Source organism: Diceros bicornis, chromosome 5 (assembly GCF_020826845.1).
Source record: "Diceros bicornis minor isolate mBicDic1 chromosome 5, mDicBic1.mat.cur, whole genome shotgun sequence".
NCBI classification, from domain to species: domain Eukaryota; kingdom Metazoa; phylum Chordata; class Mammalia; order Perissodactyla; family Rhinocerotidae; genus Diceros; species Diceros bicornis.
The window spans coordinates 26,409,764-26,436,558 of NC_080744.1; the positions used below are offsets into that span (position 1 = coordinate 26,409,764).

Sequence of the window (26,795 nt, forward strand, 5' to 3'; positions counted from 1 at the left end):
GGCATGTACTCGGCTGAGTCACTCCCATGGGCTGAGGGTTTCTCGGGTGAAAGGAGGTTTCAGTCTTCTTAAATTCAACCTCAAAGGTTTTGATGCCTGAAACAAGGCTGTTTCCAGATGTGTACTTCAGGAGAAGCTGGAGTCCTTGGTTGGGATATTGCACATACCAGTAGATAACAACGTAAGAGAAGTTGAGTAGTTGCCTCTCAGCTCCATACGGGCTCCCTCAGAGACAGTGATGTGGACGTCAGGCTGGGTCATTGACTGGGCTCTGGTCCCTCCTGAAACATCAATGCTGTATAAGTAAAAGCAGGGCAGATTTGGCTATGAAGAAAGGAAATCTCTATTTAGATTTCAGTTAGAATTCGGTTACTTTCGTGAAATTAGGAAACGGAATGGAATGTTGCTTACTCAGGGCAAAAACCATCTCAAGCACTGGGATGAGCAGCAGGAGCGTGGCTGAGCAGTGGAAACGCTGCAGGCTCCGGAGGAGGAGCAGGGAGGACAGCAGCTGAGGTCACTGGGCCTTCGGAGCTAGGAAAAGTGGGGAGGTTGGGCTAGACAAGTCTCTTGCTTTGAAAAGTTTCTAAAACTGTTGAAAGATTCTGTCTCTTAATGAGTTTGGATCTTTTCTGAACTCTTGTTCCCAGCTGTGAGTCTTGGCACTCTTGGCTCACAGCTGCCCTCTTCCCCATAAAACTGACCTCTGCCAATAAAAGTCACCATTGTCCAATACGATACACCGCTACCCCAAAGAAAGACCACAGCCGATGACTACCTTATCATGGGGTACAAAATGTCAGCTGTCTGCCCCCTTGACTCAAGGTGGGAGGGATCAATTCTGTGGTGCAATTCATGCTCCAGAGCTCCCCATGAGATCAGGCTGAATCACGACTCCAGCTGAACCACATCCATGCTTAGCGTTTTCGCTCCTGTCTTAACCTGCTTTCTCCAATAAATTCTGGGCACAAGAAACCCCAATACAGGCTCTGCTTTTAAGGAACTCAACCCAAGACAATATGCTATCTCATTTTATCCTGAAACCAATCCTGAAATATATATGAGTATAGCCTAAGATCAAATGGCCTGTTAGTGACATAAAAGATATTCAAACGGGTACCACAAACCAGGTTCTTTCCAGTGTGTCGTGACACCAGAAGGCACACAATAAAAGTGGAAGTAGAATTTGAGTATCTTGATTCCTGCACAATTTTCTGTTCTTTCTCACTGCCTTACAAATCTTTCTTCCATGATTTGAAAATATTTACACAGAGGCTTCAGTCTTCAGATTGAGAATTTGAAGCAAATCCTCATTGGGTTGCTTCCTTTTAGTCAGTGACAATGTGAACAAAACTGAACAGAAATCTCAGATCCCCATTTCCAAGTTTTCCCACCCTTTGGTCTACATAAACAATGTCATGTCTTACAGACCACATCTTCAGCTTTACAATAAATGTGACTTTTTTCCTGTAATTCAAGTTTTTCCTCTAATTGCAATACCTATTACAAAGTCTTATTTCTATCAAGCCACAGACGTTATTCCTGGACTGGTGTATAAGTTTTAGGGAAATTCCATAATGACAAGGAGTCAGCGGAGGGGGCCATTCATATTATCTTTGGAGTTTCCATCTTTCCTCACCAATGTTTTTTAAGACATCCTTAATACCATATGGTGATTGATAATTTATCCATGTAGGTGTTTAATCACCATAACAAAGCTCCACAGTGTCTGGAATTCTATTAGATACTTGCTCAGAGATCCTTCCTAGAAATCCTGAATTCATTCGGTGCTCCCTGCCTATGGATATGGGGCATTCTATGGCTATGGCTAATGCACTTAATTTCTATTTGCATCTAGACAGCAAACAGAATTTCTCTACCTTGCAGCCTAACCTCTGTATCAGGCATCCCTGAGGCCCCAGCAGGTTTGGGTACAGACTGCAGGTGCTGGGGGAGCACTGTGTGCTCACTGCACAGAGGCAGGTGGCTAAGTCACTGGGCTGGGAATCTCTGATGAGCAGAGAGACATATTAGCTGGCTTTAGTGAGCTGTCCTGTAAATCTTCCTTCATTCTTGTCACCATTGGAGTATATGTACATCAGCAACTCAGGACCTTTCCAGGAATACTGTCTATACCACATGAAGTACTGGGAAGCACTGTCACTGTAAGTGCAGTTGAGAGAGGAAATGGCTCTCTCTGGAACACTCAGAGATCCAGGACTCTGCTCCACTCTGTTCTGTTGGCTCCTCATCCCTGTACAAAAAGACAATGGTCAGTCAAAGAAGATTGGTTGGGAAGTGGAAGCTTACTCTCCAGAATTACAGGCCTCCTATCCCTACCCTCCCTTAGTTAGAGGGCAAAAACATTCATGTTTCTACCCACAGGCACAGAATAGACAATAACTCCAAAAATTGTACTTTCTATTCCCATAGAGAGGCCCCAAACTCACAGGTTAATTGAAGCCACAGGATCACTAGTGAAACTCTCGAGGACTTCATCATTCTTTCCTTCCCTGATTCACTGAGGATTCAAATTTAATCCCTAAAAACATAAGTCTAGCTCAGACGTTTCTTTTTTTTTTCTTTTTTTCTTTTTTTTTAATTTTTTGTTTATTGCAGTAATATTGGTTTATAACATTGTTCTTCTGCTTTAGGAATCATAAAAAGAATCTGTTTTACCAATTAGAAAAAAAGAGACTTTTTTTCACTACTCCTGCTACACCACCAAGCCCCTCCTCTCATCTCTCTCGCTCTCCTTCACACACACACAAACACACACACACACACACACACACACACACACACAGGAGCACTTGATAGCTTTCCTCAGAGTCCCTGAGAAGACACCGCCATCTTTTGGACTCATGACCGTGATCAAAGACATATTCAAATTGTAGACCCTTATTATGTGAACCGATGAAAGTAAACATCTGCGACTTTAGTTAAATTAAAAATTTGAGAAGCATGTGGTCCAAGTCAAGGTGTATGGGGAGCTGGGATGTGTGTGTATGTGTTTTACATCAAATGGCAACTCTTGTCTGAGCAAAAGCAGTTATATCAAAGAGCCACTTTCTAGCACTGACAAATCAGCCATAAAGTACTCTACTCTAGAGGTCTGCGAGAAGTTCTTGCAATTCAAGGAGCGTTTCATATTACATAGCTCTTCTCCACATTAGGCCAGATACCCTCATTCCCTCACCTCCAATTTTTAAAGAAATCTATTCTAACTCAAAATAATCCTTTCAGGACAGAATGGCCTAAAATCTGATGAACAGACATGTTTCCAGCTCACAACTGGGCAATACTTTTTAACAAGCTCAGGGACTAGGAGAGCTTGGGTTTCTTCACTCCATTTTGCACCAATGACACATCTGCGTCAAACAGTGCTTATTTAGACTATTATTATTATTATTATTGGAATAGATATGGACCTTCCTTCAGTACCCAGATTGTAAATAAAATCCAGTATACCTGTTCATTTGTCTAATTCCTCTTATTCCCTTTTCTTATATAAAGCCCTAACATCTAGAGATTAATCTCTAAAAGTTATGGATTTGGTCTTGCTCTCTCTGAATTTCCATCCTACCCTAAGCAGCAAACCAGATTCATTAGAGGGCTATCTCTGCAAGAAGCTTAATTGGGTCTACAGAGAAACAAGCACAGATGACTACTGTTCCTCCTTGTTCCACAACCTGCCTCATGGCCTTGCAGAAGCTGCTGGATGGAGATCAGCAATGCAGTAGGCCCTCTTCAAGCACCACGTAACCAATACTCATCAAAGATGGACAGCTTAGGCCCTTCCCATTCCCACCAACAACTGTGTAGGAAATAGAGTGAGGGAGAAGATGCTAATATTGAAATCCCTTTCTCTAAGAGGACATTGTGTTTGACAGAAATCACACAGCCATTTCTCAAGAAAGAAGAAGTGACAGCAACAGAAGATACCAAACACCACAGGCTTAGAAAATTTATGAAAACCAAATATAAACCCTTAAAAATAGAATATGGAACTGAATCATAGTCTTTATAAGAAGCAGCTCACCTTTTTAAGATTTGTAACAAAATTAATATAAATGGGTTAATAGATCTAATATTGTGGTGGATCCAAAGCCATATCAGTGCTAGCAAAATGACAGAAAAGATATAACATCAAAGTTGTCCTGTGTGCAAAAGCTTCTGTTCTTAATGATGTCTCAAGAATATATGAAACTCCTTTGGATGACTGAAGCACAGTACTATGGCAATCAATCAAAAAGAAAAACCACAGTCCCCACCCCTACCATGTGATTTCAGTAGTCTTCATTTTCCACAGCAGTAAATTTTTTAGGTGTGTCTTGTGAACCACAAAGTGCTATACAGCAAGCTTCTGTTCAAAGGCAATTCATCTTACAATGCTGTAAATGCTACTAATTTTGTACACATTTGAAATGTATGAGCTGTACTATTAAAAACAAAAATAAAAAGGTGCCAGCCCTGTGGAGAAGTGGTTAAGTTCAGCACGCTCTGCTTCAGTGGGACAGATTTGTGGGTTCAGATCCTGGGAATGGACCTACACCACTCAGCCATGCTGTGGCAGTGACCCACATACAAAATAGAGGAATGTTGGTATGGATGTTAGCTCAGGGATAATCTTCCCCAAGCAAAAAAAAGAAGAAGATTAGCAGCAGTTGTTAGCTCAGGGCGAATCTTCCTCACCAAAAAAAAAAAAAAGATCTTTATATGTGTGGAAACACACACATCTTTACCCATTGTGTTCTCATTAACATGACTTTATAATTATTATTTATGCATTTGCTTTTAAACTATATAGGAAAAAAGAGGAGATACAAACAAAACATACAAAAATACTAGCTTTATATTTATCTATGTTGTTACATTTACCATTGTTCATTACTTTTTGTATGGTTCCAAGTTACTGTCTAGTGAAATTTCATTTCAGCCTGGAGGACCCCCCTTTAGAATTTCTTATAGGACAGATCTACAAGTGATGAACACCCTCTGATTTTGTTTATCTGGGAATGTCTTAATTTCTCCTTTATTTATTTTTTGAAGAGGAAGATTCACCCTGAGCTAACATCTGCTGCCAATCCTCTTTCTTTTTTCCCTTTGCTGGAGGAAGATTAGCCCTGAGCTAACATCTGTGCCAACCTTCCTCTATTTTGTATGTGGGATGCCTCCACGGTATGGCTGATGAGTGGAGTAGGTCCGCGCCTGGGATCCGAACCCATGAGTCTGGACTGCCAAAGCAGAGCACGGAACGTTAACCACTCGGCCATGCGGCAAGTCCCTCCTCCTTTATTTTTGAAAGATATTTTTGCCAGATATAGAGTTGTGGGGTAACAGGTTTTTTTCTTTCAGCACTTTAGATATATCATCCCACTGCCTTCTGGCTTCCATGGTTTCTATGAGAAACTGATTTTTAATCTTATTGAGGATCTCTTGTTTATAATTAATCCCTTCTCTCTTACAGCTTTCAAGATACTCAGTTTGTATTTGCCTTTTGAAAGATTAATTATTATGTATCTCAAAGTGAATGTATTTGCTTTTATCCTACTTGATAATTGTTGAACTTCTGGGATATGTAGATGCATGTTCCATTAAATTTGAAAAGTTTTTGGTAATTATTTCTTTAAATATTCTTCCTGCTCTTTTCTCTCTCTCTCTCTCCACTCCCCTTCTGGGACTCCTATTATACTTATGTCAGTACACTTTACAATGTCCCACAGGTCTCTTAGGCTTGGTTCATTTATATTCATTTTTTTCTTTCTGCTCTCAGACTGGATAATTTAATTGACATATCTTCAAGTTTGCAGATTCTTTCTCCTGCCTGCCCAAATCTGCCGTTGAATCCATCTACTGAAATTTTTTCTTAGAAAATTTCCTTTGTGTAGCTACTTCTCTGTCCTGAGGGAGTTCTGAGTTATGTGAAATACAAGGAAGCCTTTGCGTTAGTCCTTCAGGGAGCCACCTGACAGGTCAAAGCAGTTAAGCACTATTCTTTTATAGCAAAGTCTGTTATGTTCTCTCTACCACCAGGAATCCACACTGGGAATGCAGGCTACCCTCTAAAAACCATCATGGAACCAATGGTGAGAGGATGGAGCACAGATAAGTTAAAATGCCACTAAGCTCTCCTACCAGATTTCAGTTACCTTTTTCTTAAGTATTTGTTTGAATGCTATGTACCCTTTGGTGGTGGTGGCTAGAGTGGACTGGTTATTGTCTTTTCCCTGGTCCTTTGGCTACAGGGAGAGGCTTTTCTTGGATTTTTTTACTGAACCTATTGGCATTTCTGGGTTACTGGCTTCTCCAGGATTCAATTGGGTTATATGAGGGAAAAGAAATTTCAGGGATCTCACTACTCTACCATTCCTTAGGTCACAAGTTCCTTAGCTAGTCTGGCTTTCTCTCTCCTACTTCTTGTGTTTTGTTTTGACATGAGGTCCAGTGCTATTAGCTGTACTTAGCAAGAGGAGTAGAAAAAAGTATACCTACTCCAACTTTCCAGAAGTGGAAAGCATGGTGCTTCTTTCTTTCTCTGAACAGTGATCTCAGACTAGTTTGATTGATATACTCTCCTGGTAGCAGCCCAGTCAAAATGGTATTAAAATTTGATTCTGGTTCAGCCCATCTAGATTATCTTGTTGGATAAATGTGTTCCTATATCATGAAGGTAACTACCATTTACTTGAGTACACCACTCTAAGACTTCACTCATAGTGGCCCAGGAAGGCCAAGATGGTGACTATAATTGGTCTCTGTAAATGGCATGAAGTTGCCTCTGTCCCTCTTGCTCTTTATCCTTCTATTCAAAAGTTTTGAGTGTGATTAGGAAAAGACTAGAAATAAAGGTGAAGTTATAGCTACTAGAATGCTCACACCAATTTTGTGGTGGTGGAGAAAGAGCAACAACCCTGGCGCCTGGGAAGGGAAAACTTATACCCTGGGAAGTGAGGGGTGGGACGTTAATGTCCTCTTTGAATGCAGATTCAGCACCGCAGCCCAGCGAAACAACCATATCTTCTGCTGGAGCTGAGCAACAGCTGCAGTTGGCAATCTGACCTGCTCTGGTTTGTCGTCTTCCACATTCTATTAAAACAGAAAAACTCGTATGAACATGGCCTGTCCAGAACTATTCTGCTGTGCCTGACACCATCAGTGAAAGCTTCCCAACATGAATTCCCATCCCCATATGTGTACAAAGACATAAATCAGCACAACCTTGTTTCAATCTGACTGGGTACAAATGTATATGCTTTTGATGTCTCAGCAGTCTTCAGTTATGCCTCATGAATGTCTATCAAGGTTGCAAATACTTAGTAACACTGCTAATCTAGCTTAACTGAAGTGATGTAATGCTGATTCTAACCAAATTTAACGATAAATCCCAAACTGGATTAATCTGTGCCCTTTTGGGTTCTATGTTTACGTCTGCGAAGAAAGAGGCCACCGACCATATTTCCATTGAGAATGGTGGTTGGTTTTTGGTCCCTTTTGGCAAATAAACCAAAGATTAGTGAGTCAGTCTAAGCTCCCTTGCATGGATCACAATAAATATTACTCTACTTCTAGCTGTCTATATCCTGGGACTTATTCACAGTTGACTGAATCTGCAATCCTAGGAGGTGTGATTGAGGTTATTGTTACAGTTTGGTCTCATCCTGCTGCTTAGAGTTCTGCTAATAGTAGCTTTAATTAAATGTTGTTTTAGACAAAGCCAATGGATTTAATCTCAGTCTTTGTCAGACAGATTAATCAGAAAGGCTGATGGAATAGCATAGTCTTGAGAAAAATTTCTAGAAACTAACACGATATAGGACCATGGAGGTTATTGTTGAAAGACAGTCCACTGTGAGTCTCTCTCACTCCTACACATCTTGCTGAGTGTGCCAACAATGTAAGGCCGTGACCACTCAACCTGAACCAGTCCTTGACCAACCTAGTGATCTTTAATCAAACTTTTAAAAAAAAATCTAGCCCAAGAAATATCTCTATCAAAGCTAATTATTTGAATTTGTTTCCTGAGGAGCTTTTCTTTTGCAGTAATTTGAAATAAAACTTTGATGTGTTCTCATAATTATTTGACTTGAAGTTACTTTTATACTTTCCAAAGTCTTTTGGATATATCTTTTTTCTTTCTTTTAGATATTTCACCATAGAGTTACTAGCCTTCCACTTGGCACAGTTCATTCAGATTACACCTGCTAAGGGGAGGTCAGTTAAGTGAAGACAGACTGAGACCCTGAGTGGATCTAATTATTTGACAGAGACCACTGAGCAAAGGAAGGCTGGGATCTGAGTCTGAGAGGAAGGGCCAGAGAGAACTGAACTGCACCACATAACCAAGCAAAGAGAACATACACAAAACTGAGAGCTACTAGGGTGGGAATGAGAAGAAGGGAAAGGGAGAGAGTGAGGAGGGCCAAACATCATTCATTCATTCATTCATTCAATAGATATTTCTTGACTGACTACTGCGGGTCAGTCATGATTCTATCTTCTGTGATTAGAATCATATGACTCTATCATTACATAAGGGAGATATTTTCCTTCACTTCTGTTTGGAGACAGAGACTATAAAGAAAATTCTGTCCATAAATAAAGAAAATACCTTCACTCTCACCCACAAGGCTAGACCTGTGTCACGAGGTCCAGCTGCAGGGTTGTAATACAGACGGCAGGTGCTTGGAGAACACTGTAGGGCAAAGCGTGAAAGTAGGTGGCTGAATCACCAGGATGAGAGGCTGGGGTACGCAAAACACTATACAATTTCTCTTTTCAAAGCAGTTCCTTCAAATTTTGTCTGCCTGCTCTTTCTCGCTTGATTGAATTAAAGTCAAAGATACAAGTCCTTTCCCAGGATCCTGCCTGAACCAATAGAAGTTATAAAGCATTTTCTTTTGATAAGAACAATTAAGAATGACGTGCTATCTCTGTATACTCAGGAATGGAGGACTGTGCTCCAACATATATGGGCTGCTCACCCCTGTTTAAACAGAGAACCACAGACAAAGGAGATTTATTAATGCTGATTCTTTTTTGAAAGAATATATGTCCTTTTTACAATCCCCCCAGTTGAGCATGGTAGCTCCAGCCACTCTTCTATAACTGTCAGATTTATGGAGAATGTTACTAGGATCCGTTATTTTTCTTCATATCTCCAAAGCCCACCAACTCACAGCACAGCTGCCAAAAGATGATCACGAATGAAACTCCCAAGGACTTCTCCATTTTTCTCTTCATTGGACTCAGGAGGACTCAGACTGGAGTCTGAGAGCCCTCAGACACTACCAAGCCAAATAACTAGTTTATCTGAGTGAGTATTCATACTTCTGTTGTCACAGGACACTGAGAGACTCCTCGGCCAACCAGAAATTAGATCCATTCCCCTGTGCACATATTCACTCAACTACTCCTGCTCTCTGAAGAGGTAACATGGAAAGAGGACCATGTCAGGACCACATGCGGATTGGTTGGAGAGCTACACCTGTTGTTTGTCCCCTAGATTGTTCTCTTTCCTTTTTTCTTCTATAAAATCTTGAGCGTCTACTGTGTACAAGTTATAAATTGAATAACTAAAAAGCATCCCTCCCCCAAGGAAAACCTAGAGAGGTTCTTTTCTCTGTTCTCCATGCAGAAACCTGCTAAATGAGCTTCTATGTAGGAATCTAGTTATTGACACTGTAGTTCAGTATAATGATCTTATGTCTGAGCCCTGCTCCGTAAAGTTTGTGTGGATTCATTCTAGAGTTTACATTAAAATATACCAGCAGCAAGAAATCGTCATTTTTCTGTGCATGACACTTATGAGATAAAGAAACCAATAAGAAAGCCATAACAGTCTGTCCAGATAATTGGATGGGATAACGCCACTGTGGAATAAAAGGAGACTCCCAGTCATAACCATAACAAAACAACATAATCAGTAGTGGGAGAGTGGCAACTTAAGCCTTAACCCATACTTGAAATTTTCTTTTTTTTTTTTTCTGTAATTATCTTCAGTGCCTCATCCCATCTACATCCAAGAATAACCATCATTAGTTGAAAATTTTTCTACTAATGCCATTCGATCATTTAATTCAATTAATTTAATTTAATCCTTATGAATATGTGATGAGCTATATGTTGTTATAGATGATGAAATGTAGGTGCTCTAAGTTTAAGTGACTTTGTCCAAAGTCACTTCATTTAGTAGTGCAGGACTTCAATGTCTATGCCTTTAGTCACCATACAAAACCTGCCAGTCACTGAAAGCAAGCAAGGGAAATGCCTACATTGGAAAAAAACTTAACGGTATATTCCTGTAAAAGAGTGAACAACATAGACAAATCTAGATTCAAGCCTCATAAGGAAAGGTCTTTTGGTGTTTGCATTTGTGTTTTTGTCACTTACTATGCATTTAATAAATACATGTACAATGAGTAAATTCAATGTGTGTCTGTTACAGCAATTAAGAATAAGAAAAATATTTTTTTTTTATTTTGCTTTCACTTATTCCTTCTTTGATGCTCTTCCTTACTTTGTGTCATTCTCAGTTTCTGACATATTATTTTCCTTCTCTCTAAAGAACTTCTTTTAATATCTCTTGCAAGGTAGGTCTATTGACAACAAATTCCCTCAATTTTTGTGTGTCTGAGAAAGTCTTTATTTCTCCTCCACTTTTAAAGGATGATTTCACATAGTATAGAATTCCAGGTTTGTGTTTTGTTGTTTTTTTTCCTCTCAAAACTTTAAATATTTCACTCCACTCTCTTCTTGCTTGCATGGTTTCTAAAAGAAATCAGATGTAATTTGTATCTTTTTTTCTCTATAGGTAGGGTGTTTTTTCCCTCTGGCTTCTTTCAGGATTTTTTTCTTATCTTTGATTTTCTGTGCTTTAAATTGTTATGCCTAGGTGTAGTTTTTTTGGAATTTATTCTCCTTTGTGTTCTCTGAGCTTCCTGGATCTGTGGTTTGGTGTCTGACATTAAATTGGGGAAATAATCAGTCATTATTGTTTCAAATATTTCTTCTGTTCCTTTCTCTCTTTCTTATTCTTCTGGTATTCCAATTAAGCATATGTTACAACTTTTGTAGTTGTTCCACATTCTTGTTTATTCTGTTCTGTTTTTTTCAGTCTGTGTTGTCTTTGTTTTTCAGTTTTGGAGGTTTCTATTGATATATCTTCAAGCTTGGACATTCTTTCCTCAGCTGGTTCCAGTCTCCTTATAATCCCATGAAAAGCATTCTTCATTTCTGTTACAGTGTTTTTGATCTCCTGCATTTCTTTTTGGGTCTTTCTTAGGATTTCCCTATCTCTGATGACATTGCCTATCTGTTCTTGCATGCTGTCTACTTTATCCATTAGGGCCCTAAGCAGTAGTTGTTTTAAACTCTTGATCTGATAATTCCAACATCCCTGCCATGTCTGGCTGATGCTTGCTTTGTCTCTTCAAATTATATTTTTTGACTTTTGTTATGTCTTGTAATTTTTTTCTTGATAGGCAGACATTGTTACTGGATTAAAGGAGCTGCTGAAATAGCCATAGTAATGTGGTGGTGAGATATGGGAGAAGTGGAAGTGTTATATGGTACTATGAATAAGTCAGTCTTTCACTGAGCCAGTACCTCTGAACTGTGAACTTCACAAGGTTGTCTCTTTTTTTTTCCCTCCTCCCTCAGGAGGGACAGGATGGCTAGAACCAGCTACAGCTGGATATTTCCCTCCCGTCTAGTCAATTTGGCTCTGATAATACCCCAGCAGGTTAGGTGCTGGTTAACCAGTTTCCCTAAAGGCAGGCCTTGTTAAGAACAGGTGCTCTGGTGCATTTCAAAATAGTTCCTCCCCCTCCCCTACCAGACACATTAGGGGATTTGTATCTAATAGTTGCTGTGGGCACCTGGTTGAACCCCTGGAGGTAAATCTCACAATATTGTAGGGTCCCCCCTCTGACTGTGTCCTCTGGAGTTTTTAACTCTCAGACTCGTCCACACGGAGCCTCCAGTAATTCATCAGTTACAGCTCAGGTTTTCCTCCTCCAGCACTGGTTCCCGCTGCAGTTTCTGCTCATGAGTCTCTGCTCCAGAGAGCTGCAACTCCCTGTTTTTGCTGTCTGTCTCTCCAATCTGGAGGGCAGCAGTTTGTCCTGTGTCTTCCTCCTCTACAGATCCAAGAACAGTTGTTGATTTTTAAGTCTGTTTAGCTTTTTATTTATTGTTAGGAGAGAGTGGTGACTCCAAAGCTCCTTACAGGCAGAACGAGAAACCAGAAGTCCCCTTGACTCTTTTTTTAATAACCTTTGTTTTGACATAAGCATAGCCTATGGACTATAGAAAATTAGAAATAAAAAGAAAGATAGAAAAATAAAAATATCATATTCCTACCACCCCAGAGATGACCACTTTTAGTACCTTAGTATATTTCCTGTCTGTTTTTCTCAGTTGATATCTGCCTTTCAAATAAATATTTATCTCATCTAATTCTCAAACCATACTTAAATTTCTCTAATTGTACCAAAAAAGAACATCACAGATAATTTGTGCAATCTCGGACTACACATAGCATGTAGGCATTATGTCCCTTAAGACTCTTTTCTAGAATGCCAATAGTTGAAGAGCCTGGGACAGATGTCCTGCTGTCTAGAGTGACTGTGCCTGCCAGTGTCATGCTGGCATAACAGAGTGAGCAGTGATGTTCTCCTAAGAAGCATTTGAGGGAGACAATAAAAGAGTTAATGCAACATCTGGAAAGGTGCCTTGATGTGGAGCATAGATAAAGTGGTGGAACAGATCTTTCCTTACAGAATACTTTCTGAGAGCTTGAATAACGATTAAACGGAGACTAAAAATCTTTCAGAGGGAAGGAAACTTATCAGATAATGTAGTCAACCCCATCAGCTGGTTGCTTTTCCACTTAGTCAACATTCTACTGTTGACTGGACCCCAGACAGAGCTGATCTCTCCCTTTCAACAAAAATTATCATCTACTCAGCAGCAGTCATGCAATGTGGCAGTCTTGTCCTTGGGAAAAGCCAGATGTAGCAGTTAACTTTATGTGTTGAGTGAGGATATCTTTACACTGTATAGACATATAAGCTCAAGTTGAAACTTAATCATGTCTGAGAGAGATGTACTAGCTCACTTGTGAAATTACATACAACATAAAAAAATAATGCTCCTACTTTACCTCCTAAGCCTTCTTCACAACCTCCTGGTACAGGTTTGTATACTGGCTGCAAGTGCCTGGGGAGCACAGTGCGCCCATCGCACAGATGTAGAAGGCTGGATCGCTGAGCTGGGCGGCTGTGATGTGCAGGGAGCTGTGCTTGATGGTTGTATCCAGAGTCGCTGTATACCTTTCATTCAATTTTTCACTCTCACTGTAAGTCATGGTTATCAGGGAAACAGGACCTCTCCCAGTGTCCTGTTTGTACCACCTTAAGATGTTAGAGGGGATCACTGTATAATTGCATTGAAATGTGCAGTTCTCTCCCTCCACGATGATCAGGGACAGAGGACTCTGCTCCACTTGGTTTTTGCCACTCATCCTTATGCAGATGCAAAGTGAGATTCAAGAGATAGATTATTCATTCTTAATGCTTTCTAATTTGCATCCCTTCCCTCTCCCCACAATGAATCCCAGATGAACTATAAAATGGCCCCATTTTCTTGATTTGCCTACCCCAATGCAAGACATGGTTGTTAAAAATCCTAAGAAAGTGTTCCCTGGACTTCCTGTGTCAAACTAGCTAAAACTCTTCTGTAATTTACAACAAAAATGAAGCCACAAAACCAGCAAGGAAGTCCTTAGATGCTTCTCCATTCTTCTTCTGTACAGGGCTGCCCCCAAAATTTGGCTTGTCTACTTTACATCTTTTTTTTTTTTTTTTAACATTAAACAGAAGGATTCTCAAGGTGTATGCCAAGCCCATCACAGAACACATGCCCAGTCAATCAGAGAACTGAATTTGCTATCCTATATACAATCATCCTTTCAGGCAGGCCCAATGCAAACACTGACACCTTGCTACAGATGCTCAAAACCTCTGATTAAGCTTCTTGCTAGGTTTCCTGCTCACTACTTGCTACATGATATAGAATATATGCCCCTATATGTCTGTACAAGCACAGTGGATTAGTACTTAAAACACGTTTGAAGACCTCTGTCTGAATTCCATCTGTATGTGATATTAGTTAGGAGAGTCAAGCCTCAGCTTTCTCATTTGAAAATAAGTGTAGTAACACTTACCTGACCATTTTTGAAAAATTTAAAAGACATGATGCAGGCTGTTAGCAAGATGGCCAGAGTAGAAAGTCCTAACTCTCTTTCTTCCACATAAACACTGATTTAACAACAGTATTATTAACAAAATACCTTTTGAACAGAAATTCAGAATCCAAATAAAAAAAATCCTTTCATCATACAGATTCTCAACAAATTAGGTATAGAACGGATGTACTCCAACTTAATAAAGGCCATATATGACAAGCCCACAGATATCACACTGAATGGTGAAAAGTTGAAAGCTTTTCTTCTAAGAACAGGAACAAGATAAGGATACCCCTTCTTATCACTTATATTCAACATAGTACTAGAAATCTTAGCCAGAGCTATTAGACAAGAAAAACAAATGACATCCAAATAGGAAATGAAGAGTAAAATTGTATCTATCTGAAGATGACATAATCTTATATAGAGAAAACCCTAAAGACTCCACCAAAAATCTATTTGAACTAATGAATGAATTCAGTAAATTTGCAGGATGAAGAATCAACATACAGAAATGAGTTGCATTTTTATATACACTAACAATGAACTATCAGAAAAGGAAATTAAGCAAACAATTTCATTTAAAGCAAAAATAATAAAATACTTAGGATAAATTTAACCAAGAAGGTGAAAGATCTCTACACTGAAAACTATAAAACATTGATGAAAGAAATTAAAGAAGACACAAACAAATGGAAAAAATATCCTGTGTTCTTGGATTGGAATAATTAATGTTGTTAAAATTTTCCTACTTCCCAATGCAATCTACAGATTCAATGCAATCCTTATAAAAATCCCAATGGAATTAAAAAAAAAAAACAGAAAAAAAATACTAAAATTTTTATGGAACCACAAAAGACCACAAATAGCCAAAGCAACCTTCAGCAAGAAGAACAAAGTTGTAGGCAACATATTTCGTGATTTCAGAATATACTACAAAGCTATAGTAATTAAAATAATCTGGTAACGGCATAAAAATAGACACATGGACCAATGGAATAGAATAGAGAGTGCAGAAAGAAATCCATGCATTTGTAGTCAACTGATCTTTGATACAATGGGGAAAGAATAGCCCTTATTTCCAATGAGGAAAAGATAATCTCTTCAATAAATGGTGCTAGGAAAACTGGATATGCACATACATAAGAATGAAATTGGAATCTTACCTCACACCTTATACTAAAATCAAGTCAAAATGGATTAAATACAAGCATAAGACATGAAATTGTGAAACTACTAGAAGAAAATACAGGGAAAAAGCTTCTTGACATTAGTCTGGACAATAAATTTTTGGATATCACCCAAAAGGCACAGGCAACAAAAGCAAAAATAAACAAGCGAGATTGCATCAAACTAAAAAGCTAGCTTCTGCCTAACAAAGGAAACAATTGATTGAATGAGAATACCTACTGAATTACAGAAAATATTTTCAAACCATACATCTGATGAGGGGCTAACATCCAAAATATATAAGGAACTCAAACAACTGAATAGCAAGGAAACAAATAACCCAATTTAAAAATGAGTAAAGAATCTGAATAGACATTTCTCCAAAGAAGACATACAAATAGGAAGCAGGTATACAAAAAGGTGCCCTAATGTCACTAATCATCAGGGAAATGCAAATCAAAACCACAATGAGATATTACCTCACACCTATTAGTATGGCTTTTAGCAAAAAGACAAGAGATAATGAGTGTTGGTGAGGATGTGGAGAAAAAGGAACCCTTATAAACTATTAGAGGGAATGCAAATTGTTGCAGCTACTATGAAAAACATTATGGAATTTCCTAAAAAAATTAAAAATAGTACTACCATGCATTCCAATAATCCCACTTTTGGGTATACATCCGAAAGAAATGAATTCAGTATCTCGAAGAGATATCTGCACTCCCAAGTTCATTGAAGCATTATTCACAATAGCCAATATATGGAAACAATTTACATGTCCGTCAACAAATGAAATCCTACCATTTGCGATGACGTGGATGGATCTGAAGGACATTATGGTAAGTGAAATAATCCATACACAGAAAGACAAACAGTGCATGAAATCACTTATATGAGGAATCTAAAAAAGCTGAATTCGTAGAAGCAGAGAGTAGAAAGGTGATTGCAAGGTGGCTTAAGGATGGGGAAAATGGGGAGATATTGGTCAAAGGCTGCAAAGTTTTGGTTATGCAGAAGAATAAGTTCTGCAGATCTAACATACAGCGTGGTGTCTATAGTTAGTAATGCTGTATTGTATACTTGAAATTTTCTGAGAGTAGATCTTGTGTTCTCATCATTTTAAAAAAAGTAACTATGTGAGGTGATGGGTATGTTAATTAGCTTTATTGTGGTAATCACTTCTCAACGTATATGTATATCAAAATATCATGTTGTACACTTTAAGTAGAGACAATTTTTATTTGTCAGTTCTTCATCAATAAATGTGGAAAAAAATTTAAAAACAAAAGAGATGATTCTTGTAAAGGGTCTATAGTAGTAAATAGTTTGACCTTAGCCCTCAACTAAAGTATAAGATCTTTAGGATAGAAATTTTTATCTGTTCTATTCTCTACTATATCCTCAGTTTCCAGAATGCGGTCTGCCAAGAAATAGGCACAATGAACTAATGGTAATTTTTTGTTCTGGTACTGGTAGTGGTATTTTTTATCATTTATTTGTAATTCAACAATTTTTATGGGCCTACTGTTTGCCAGACATGGTTATATGTGTTAAGGATAGGCAAACTCTTTGCTTTCGTGGAATTGCAATCTTATAAGAGAAAAAGCAGAATATTTGAGCACAGATGCTGATAAGTGGTAAGTTTAGAAGCTTGTGAAATATTTTCTTCTTATTACTTCTATTTTCTCAGTAAAATAAGAATCCAATGAACACTTGAGAGTGGGTATATATGAGGAGTTATTGCAAATTTGAGATATAGTGCACAGAGAGATTGGAAATCAAAAGAGTGGAAAAAGATATACTGTACAAACACTTATCAAAAGAAAGCTGGTATATTATATCCATATAAAACAAAATAGGCTTTCAGAATAGAATTATTAGAGGTAAAGAAGGTGTGTTGGTTAATTTTATATGTCCGCTTGGCTAGGCCATGATATCCAGATATTTGGTCAAACACCAGTTTAGAAGTCACTGTCAAGGTATTTTTTGCATGAAATTAACATTTAAATCAGTAGACTTTGAGTGAAGCAGGTTACTCTCATAATGTGAGTTGGCCTCATCCAATCAGTTGAAGGTCTTAAGACAAAACTATTGATGTCCTGGAGGTAGCAGGATTCTACCTGTCCTGTGGAATTTGGACTTTTCAGTCCCCACATTCATATGAGCCAATTCATAACATGTCTGTGTCTGTCTCTTTCTCTCTCTGTCTCTCTCTTTCTACACACACACACACACATCCTAATGATCCTATTTGTTCTGTTTCAAAAATGCTGACTAATATAAAGAGTTTGTAAAAAAGAATAAAGAGGTTTCATATCTGAAAAAATCATACTCTTAAATTTGTATGCACCTAAATAATATACATTCATTGTTTGTAGGTTTTATATACCTTTGTGAACATTTGTTGTATTTCACAATAAAATGATTTTTAAGTGTTGACGGTGATGATATTGTAGTCCAAAGAAATGGTTGATCCCACAGGGAGGCTTACTTCGGGGAAGGATAAAAACACAGAATTAGTCCAGCGAACTCAAGAGAGAGAGAGCTGAGAGGAGCGAGGAGAGGAGAGAAGAGAGGGAGAGAGAACAAGAGAGAGAAAGGAAGAGGAAGAGGGGCAAAGAGAGAATCTCAGACAACAGAACTATCCATATCCATTTCTGCTTAAGTTAGGGGCACTATGTTTGAAATATAATGAATTCTCAACAACACCCTCAAGAGAGGCAATGATCGTTGCTTCAATGGATTTTTACAAACTTCATGAAGAAACATACGTAGTAACAGAAAAAATTCAAAAATTTTCTCCAAAGCAAAGACAGGATCCAAAACACTGAGGCAACAGCAGATTTCAAAGCATTTCAAGTAGTTAGGACTCTTCTGAACTCTAAACCCAAATCTTGATTATTTAATTTCTCCTCTTCAAGAAGAACACAGAAGATGCAAAATTGTCCTTGTTCTCCAAAGTAGGTTGTCTACTTCCCATTCTTGTGTGGGCCATTAGTGAGCATGTATAAGCTACTTTGTATGGGTCTTCTCAATCTAAAATGACTGACAGAATTAGGAAAACAGGCAGACAGTTTACATCGCCTAACGTGACACCTCACTACACATCTTGTGTATTAAGGGAGTGGATTTATCTCTCCCTCCTTCCTTAATGGCATCTCTTCCTTTCACATCATTTTCTCCATACTTATTTCTAGCACGGGCTTAGGGTTGACTAGATATATATTCTTTACATATACAGTAAGCTAATTGCATGGAGAACCACTAATACTAAAGTGTACATTTTGGATCAGAAAACAACGCCTAGGTTGAAAACCTTAATAAGAAAAAATGAAGAAAATGGAAAAAAAAGACAAAGATAATGTTTAAAATAAATGAAGAAAAATAAGTTATTCAAGATTAGATATTGAGCCTGGGTAGCTGCCTCAAAATAAACAAAATTTAAGGAAAATAGAAAGCTTTGAACTTCAGCCTCACCTCTTGCACACACACACACATACACACACACAAATCCAGATTAAAGATTTAGAGATAAAAATAATCTGAGAGAAACTAAAGAAAATGTGAGATAAAATTTTATCATTTTAGAGTGTATGGATTTTTAAACAGGACATGCAACTCAGAATCCATAAAAGAAAATTTTGATGAATTTACTACATACTATTTTTTAAATTCTGCATGGCAAATGAATAAAGGCCATAAATAAAGTCAAAAGGATAATGATAAACTTTTTAAAAAGACACATATATATGACAGTCATATGACAATATTCTTAACATATAGAATCTTCTTCAAAATTTATATTTAAAGGACAATAATACAGCAGGAAATGGGTAGATATATGAATGGACAATTTACAGAAAAAACATAAATGACTTTTAAATATATGAAACGAAGCCCCATCTCATTCATAAATAAAGAAATTATTGAAAGTAAAAGAAAGCTTAACTGATAAGCAAAAGCCAAAAACCTAAGTATTACACAAGGTTTGGGGAAAATAGATATTCTTCCCAATCACCCTATTGGTGGTATTTATTAGTAAAATATCTAGAAGACAATTTGATTGATCCATTTAGACTACTACGAATATGTTCCTTTATTGAATAATATTTTATTTTCCCTGAAGTGAATAATTAATTATTATATTTTTCTACTTTAGTTATTTTAACTTTTTATATGCTGTTCCTCAGTTCATCAACGACTAACTTCCAATTTTCTGCACGGTTTGGGAAGTAATCAAAGCTTGTTATACAGGCACTGTAGACAACATGGGTGGTCTGTTACTATATATTTTCTCATGCAGTCCTCCTATCTTCATCCTCTACTCCTCCCTAAAATGCTCACAAAACACACAATCACACATACACACAGAACCATCAATCTCCATTATTCGAAAGTAATTATTGCTTCTGATGCCTAAACCCTTCTATGAGGGGATAGCATACACCATGATGCTTCTTGTTGGCTTCTCACACTAGATCCAGGATTCTTCTTTATTTGGTCTTCTATGCAAGTTTTCATTTCTCCATATACTGCTCACCCTCTAAAATTTTATTGATATCACTGTCTGTTGTCATCTCCTTTTTCTGCTCTCTTTGTGGGTTTATGCCCTGTTCAATTTCTTTACTATCATTTTAATAGGGTTTCAGGGGATACAGGGATGAATATATATGCTTAATCTTCTATTGGCACTGCAAAACTATCTCACTTGAGGCCTTGTTGTAAGAAAGCCAACAGATCTGTGTACTAGCCAGGAATAAGATGAGGGGCACTGTCCATGATTTAGACATGAGTCGTTTCTTCAGTTATGTTTCTGCCTCTCCCCTTCTTTTTGAATATCATCCTGTGCCTAGCATCTGTTACTAGAAAAGAAACTAGGATAAGTATCCCTTTCCTTTCTTTCCCTTGTTCGATTGTGTATGAGATTCTGTTCCTTCCCCTTTCTTCTCTTCCCTCCTTTCTCTATTAAGAAATGTGTTTTTTTGAGGCTGTATCTCTCCTATCATCTTGCCTGCCATACTCTGTCAGGAAGATATTATGCAAAAGTTGCCTTCTTTGGAACGCTTTGGCTCTCTAAAAGTATAATAAGGCACAGCAATACCCACCAAATTGGCCTAGAACAACTTGTGGGGGTGGATTTTGACTGCAGAAGCGAACAAGAGATCACTTCATTGTTGATGTGGTTTTACTTGAAATTATTTTGCACATTAGGAGGAATTATTGGTGTCAGATTGTTTTAAATTTCACTAATGAAGAATTGGGTATGGGGAATGTTCACTTCTTATTCTTATGCTCTAACCTTTTGTATGATTTTGTACCAGAGACTGAGGGACCAACAACCACAGACTGTGATGAACCCAGAGTGGATCAAACAGTCAGAGACACTCAGCAGCCAGGCCCCTTGTTGCTGCTCAGAGTTTGCGCTCAGCTCCCCCTGCAGCTCCCGTCACTGTGTCACTCAGGGCACAGTAGTACACAGCGGAGTCTGACTGTTGGACTGAGTCTTTCTCCAAGTGGAAGGAGGTGGTTTCTTTATTGTATATGGCTTCAAACCCTTTGTTGCTTCCCTTCTCGTTTGCTGTCATGGCTTTCAGGAGGAGCTGTGGACCTTCTCCGGGATATTGAACATACCAGAAAAGAGTGACATACGTTGTGGTTGAATAAGTACAGTTCATAGTCAGGGAATCCCCTTCTGAGAGCGTCACTTGGCCTTCCATCTGAGTCACTGAGTCTCCGTAGGTTTGTCCTGGGGAAAAATAAGAGATCTGTGTCACCTTGGGCACAAAGTTCTGGGATAAAATTATGATTAAAGATTTTGCTGACACAACAGAAGAAAGAATCCAAATTTTAAGAGGCATTTTACTTACCAAGCATTAAGAGTACCAGGGTAACTAAGCCTGGAGCAGAGTTCATCTCTTGAGAATCGTCTAAACAATGTTCTTGATTCTTAGCGTGAAGAAATGTTGAAGTCACAGTGAAATGATAAATCGAAGCCTATATTTCACTCAGGAAATGTGTTTGTGTTAGGAAGCTGCACCCCCTGGTGGACAGGGGCTGAAATGGATGCATGTTTCCTAGACTCCTCCCAAAGTCAGAAATATGTTCTCATCTCTGACTTTATTTATGAGTATATGTCAGTCTTCAGGTGGTGCTTAGAAATCTGGATGACAGCTACAATAACCTCCCAGGTCTGTTTTGTTCGTAGGACCCCACCTGATGTCGAATTTATTTCACAGATCATCCTAGGTTATTTCTGTAGATGAGAAGATATCAATTTTCTTGAGCATTTTAATACAATACTTTATATTGTTATATATTCATTGTGGGCCAGACAATAATTAATTAAAATATCAGAAAAGGGTTTGGAGTTGAATACAGGGGAAGAAATAAGAAGTAAAGCATTATCGAATGATTTTGTGTTTCTCAGCACTGTACCCCAATATATACAACAGTGACTGACATTTATTATGTGCTCACTAAATATTTGCTAAACAAAAATAATGACTAAACAGTTTTTGATGGAGGATTCACTACTACTTGAAATGCAATATTTCCTCAGTCCTAAAATAATATTAATTGTAAGGAATGGTACCTTTTTAATAAAAGTTTTTAGGAGAGAAAGTCACACTATCTTATCAATAGTCAAATCTTCCTGAATTTCCAACTCATTAAAAAGTGAAAAATATGAATCCTAGACAGAATAAACATTGTAATTGAAGTTCCAAATTCCTATAGAAAGATCTGAGATCAATATCTTATTCTCTCACTATTTCATTGACTCCAAGATAAGATGGTTAGCATATGTGAATCAGGCAGCGAATGCTAATCCTATACTTGGAATGGAGATCTAGTCTCAAGGATACCTTCCACTGTGGTCCATCTGCCGAATCTTAGTGCCCAGCTTAATCAAATAATTTTCCCCCACAGAGTAGGGAACCCAAAGATGTGGATTTGCATCAAAAGCCTGGAGCGAAGTTAGGACTCTCTTCTTCCCCAGCATTTAAAATTCTTAAAGACATATCAGCTGATATTCATACAACAGCTGATAACGGAATCAATGTGTGAGTGATTTAAATTACAGATTCTGGGATCCCACCACTAACTTCATGAATCATATTTTCTGGAACTGAGACCCACTAAGTTGTAATTTTTAAAAGCTCCCCAGATGGTTTTGTTGCAGCCAGCCTGATACTGGTTTACAAGATTTCATTTGTGATAACTGTCCTAGGCCTCAAAGATGACTGACAAAGCTCTGGGAGCAGCATAGGAAAATGTCCCCTGACTACAGAAATTTTAATAAACTGGTTTTTCTATGAAGTACCAGCAACAAAAGCCAGCACTTTAGCTCCCTTTTTATGACCATTCATTTTCTAAAACAAAACAGAAAACCTCTGGGCATTATCAGGATATAGTTCTGGAGAAGGACACATCTTCTGTAAGGCCCTGTAAATATTTATCCCCAGCCACATAGATGGAAGCTTAGCTCAGTCTGTTTCCTGGAGTTCACTCTCCACAGATTAGGATCAAGAGGCTTCAAGAATCCAAAAGTCAATGTGTGAATGTCTCCCAGATGAGGACTGAAGTGAGAAGTTCAGGCCCAGATACTGTTTGGGTTCACATATGCTTTCCCTTCTCCTCCACCTTTCACATTGCATTGTCAGAACCTGGCACAAAACTATGCTAGAAAGAATTCTAGAAGAGCTGGTGCAAATTTCTGTTCTAATACACAAGGAGAACGCAAAATAAGTTGGGATGATGCTGAGTTGAAAGTAAATGGTACAGCACATGGGTACAGAAAGTTGTTACCTATACTTTAAAAAAAAGAACATAGTTTAAGGCCAATTGGAACCTAGAGGAGAAATACTTTGCATTTTGGGTCACACAAGAAGACTTGTACAAGATTGAGGGGAGATATTTGTTAAATTTGGATTTCTAATGGCTTTATTAATGTATAATTTTCATAAAAATAAACTGCACCCATTTAAAGTAAACAACTTTATTAGATTTGACATTTGTATATACTTGTGAAGCCATCACCACAATCAAGATAATGAAGATACGTGTCACCCCAAAAGTTTCCTCACATGTCTTGGTAATCCTTCTCTCAACACTCTCCTTACCATCCACTCCCATTTCCAGGCAACACTTGTGTCATAAATTCATTTGCATATTTATAATTTTATATACAGGGAATCATATGTATTTTTCTGTCTGGCTTCTTTCACTCAATATAATTATCTTCAGATTCTTCTGGTCTTGTAAGTATCAGTAGTGCGTTCCTTTTTGTTGCTGAGTAGTATTCCATTGTATAGATATAAACAATGTGTTTATCTATTCATGTGTTGATGGACATTTCGGTTAGTCCCGGTTTGGGGCTGTTACAAATAAAACAGCTATGAACATTTGTGTATAAGATTTTTCATAGACATATGCTTTCATTTCTCTTGGGTCAATACCTGGGAATGGAATGGCTGGATCATATGGTAAATGTTCATTTGACTTTGTTAAACTTACTAATTCATTCTATTAGCTTTTTCTTTCTTTTGTAGATTCTCTTGGATTTTCTACTCAGAACATTACGCCGTCTGTGAAGGAAGATAGGTTCACTTCTTCCTGTCCAAACTGTATGGCTTTTGTTTCTTTCTCTTGCTGTATTGCACTATAGAAAGATGCGAGCCAAAATTCTTCCCTTAAAGCTGATCTTAGAGGAAAAGCATTCAGTCTTTCATCATCAAGTAGGATATTTGGTGTAGTTTTTTTGTTAAGGCCCGTTATTAAGTTGAAGAAATTCTCTTCAATTCCTAATTCATTGAGAGTTTTTACGCAGGAATGAATGCTGCATTTGCCAAACACTTTTTTGTACCTACTGAGGTTACCCTCGTTCACTGATCATCTGCTACTTGTCAATCTCTTCAGATACATTATTGATAAATTATCACAATAAAATATTAAAAAGGATATCACTGTCTTGTTTTACAAATAATGAAACAAAGCTCACATATCTAGAAAGTTCAAAGCAGAGCTATTAGTTTTGAACACAGATCTCTCTGATAGTGAAAACCTGTCCCCTGGTTTTTACTATAGATTATTTTCAGATAAAATTTGAGAGAGAGACTAGGGGGTAGCAAAATTACTTCTTCTTGAGTCTTCGAAATATTTTAAGACAGTATGTTAAAAGATTCTTTATTTATGCAAATGGAACTAATAAAAAATAATTAAATAATTGCATGTTTGGCTCTTTCACCAAAAGAGAAAAGAAAATGTTATAAATGAGACACAAACTACAGTCCAGGAGCTGACCACCAGATAGTGGTATGAGCATTCCTTTCAGACCAATTAATAAGCACCTGACTTGAGCAGTGCACTGTAGCAAGAGTGACAAACTCTTCTAGGCTTTGGTGAACCACCAGGGTACTGGAACTTCATTCATGGCCAGTGATCACTCTCTCTCTTTTCCTTGAAACTTACTTATGGTAAAACAGTCCAGAGCATAGTTGTTCAAAATAACCATATATATGATTCTTAAAATTTTTTAAATAGAATTTCCATATGATCCAACAATTCCACTTCTGAGAATATACTTAAAAATTAAAATAATGTGAGTGTATACCCAAAATATTGAGATAATTGTATATCTATGTTTCCAGCAAAAGGTGGAAACAAACCAAATGTCCATCAACAGATGAATGGATAAACAAAATGTGGTGCATACACACACCGGAATATTATTCAACCTTAAAAAGGAAAGAAATTCTGACACATGCTACAGCATGTATGAACTTTGAGGACATGATGCTAAATAAAATAAGCCACAAAATGAACAATACTGCATGATTACACTTATACAAGGTATCCAAAGTAGTCAAACTCATAGAAAGAGAAAGTATAATGGTAGTTGCTGGGGGCTGGAGAGACAAAAGAATGGGGAATTATTGTTTAACAAGCACAAATTTTCAGTTTTTCAAGATGAAAAGTGTTATAAAGATGGATGTTGGTGCTGGTTGAACAATGTAAATGTACTTAATACCACAGGATTGTGCACTTAAAATTTGTTAAAACGGTAAAATCTTAAAAAACTTTTTAAAGACACTCCTTTTAAGATTTCTACTCTATACATTTGCTTTCCAAATGCAAATATAAGATTAAGTTACAGTACAAGATCACTTATCATCTACCCATTACCATTCAAACTTTGGGCACTGAGAAAAGGGGTTAGAGGTGAAAGGAAGAAATTGGACAGAATGAGTATTTTGGATTGTGGAACATTGATTGAACAAAGAGGTCCTGGAGGTGTGCAAAATGAGCCACATGATGGCGAACCTGCTTTTGGAGGAGTGGTGAAGGAAGGGAAAGTGGAGAAAGAAGATAATTCATCTCTTCCTTCATAGTGTCTTTCTAAGAGCCACTGATTATTGATCATTTTGTGTATAAGACTGGTGGTTGGCAGGTAAGTCTACATTATGGAAATTGAACTTTTCCTTGTAGGAGGCGTTAATAAGATGGGATGAGCCTTAGCACAAAGTTTATCACATAGTAGACATCTTAGGAAGTAAAGGAGCGTACCATTAACCAGCTAACAAAACTAAATTAAACTAATTCATTAAATGCTATAAAATAGCATGATACACAAAAAGAGCAAAACCACAAAGGGATTTCACAGCCTTTGTTATTCAATACTATGCCTGCAATATAATATATCCTCAATAAATATTTATTGAACAAATTGATCTGAAAATCCACAATTCACACACTGAGTTTTGAGTCTGATCTTTCTGAATTTCCTTTCAGATTTCAGAACAAATTGATCTGAAAATCCACAATTCACACACTGAGTTTTGAGTCTGATCTTTCTGAATTTTCTTAGTCAATTCTTCTAGCTCAATCTAATCACCAAATGGCAAATTGTTTATTGTGGCTTTACTTTGTCTTCAATAAACAATTTCAAGCCAATGATTCAGGGGTAAGGACGTTTTTGATGAATGATAACTCTAGACACAGTCTATGAACTTAGAAAGCTATATTCTTAGAGTGCATGTTTTCTCTCTAACCCTACACCTGTGATGCCACAGCCCCTAGACACTTCCTGTCTGTGACGACAATTCCCTGCCTTGGTCCCTACAGGAGGTGCATGTATCAAGCAGACCCCTGGGGTTTTGGTACACCTCCCTCCAACACATCTCTCACTGTGGGCTCCCTCAGTGCACAGAAATAAACTGCAGAGTCCTCCAGCTGTGCAGCTGAGATGGCAAGATTGATGGACTTGTTTGCCTTCTAGAAATTCATTGAATAGCGACCTTCTGTGGCACTTTGCTGATAAGAGTCCTGATGAATAAGGAAAATCATCGCCCCACTACTGGGCTGCTTGTACCAGAATAGG

The 26,795-nt window shown here is 37.8% G+C and overlaps 1 gene segment (V, D, J or C); it reads right to left on the reverse strand.

Moving 5' to 3' along the window:
• Positions 1-20,829: 20,829 nt before the first annotated feature.
• On the reverse strand, positions 20,830-21,367 carry LOC131405473 (T cell receptor alpha variable 9-2-like). The segment is given in 2 exon segments: positions 20,830-21,164; positions 21,286-21,367. Coding segments are annotated over 2 exon segments (381 nt in total).
• Between the last annotated feature and the right edge of the window lie 5,428 nt (positions 21,368-26,795).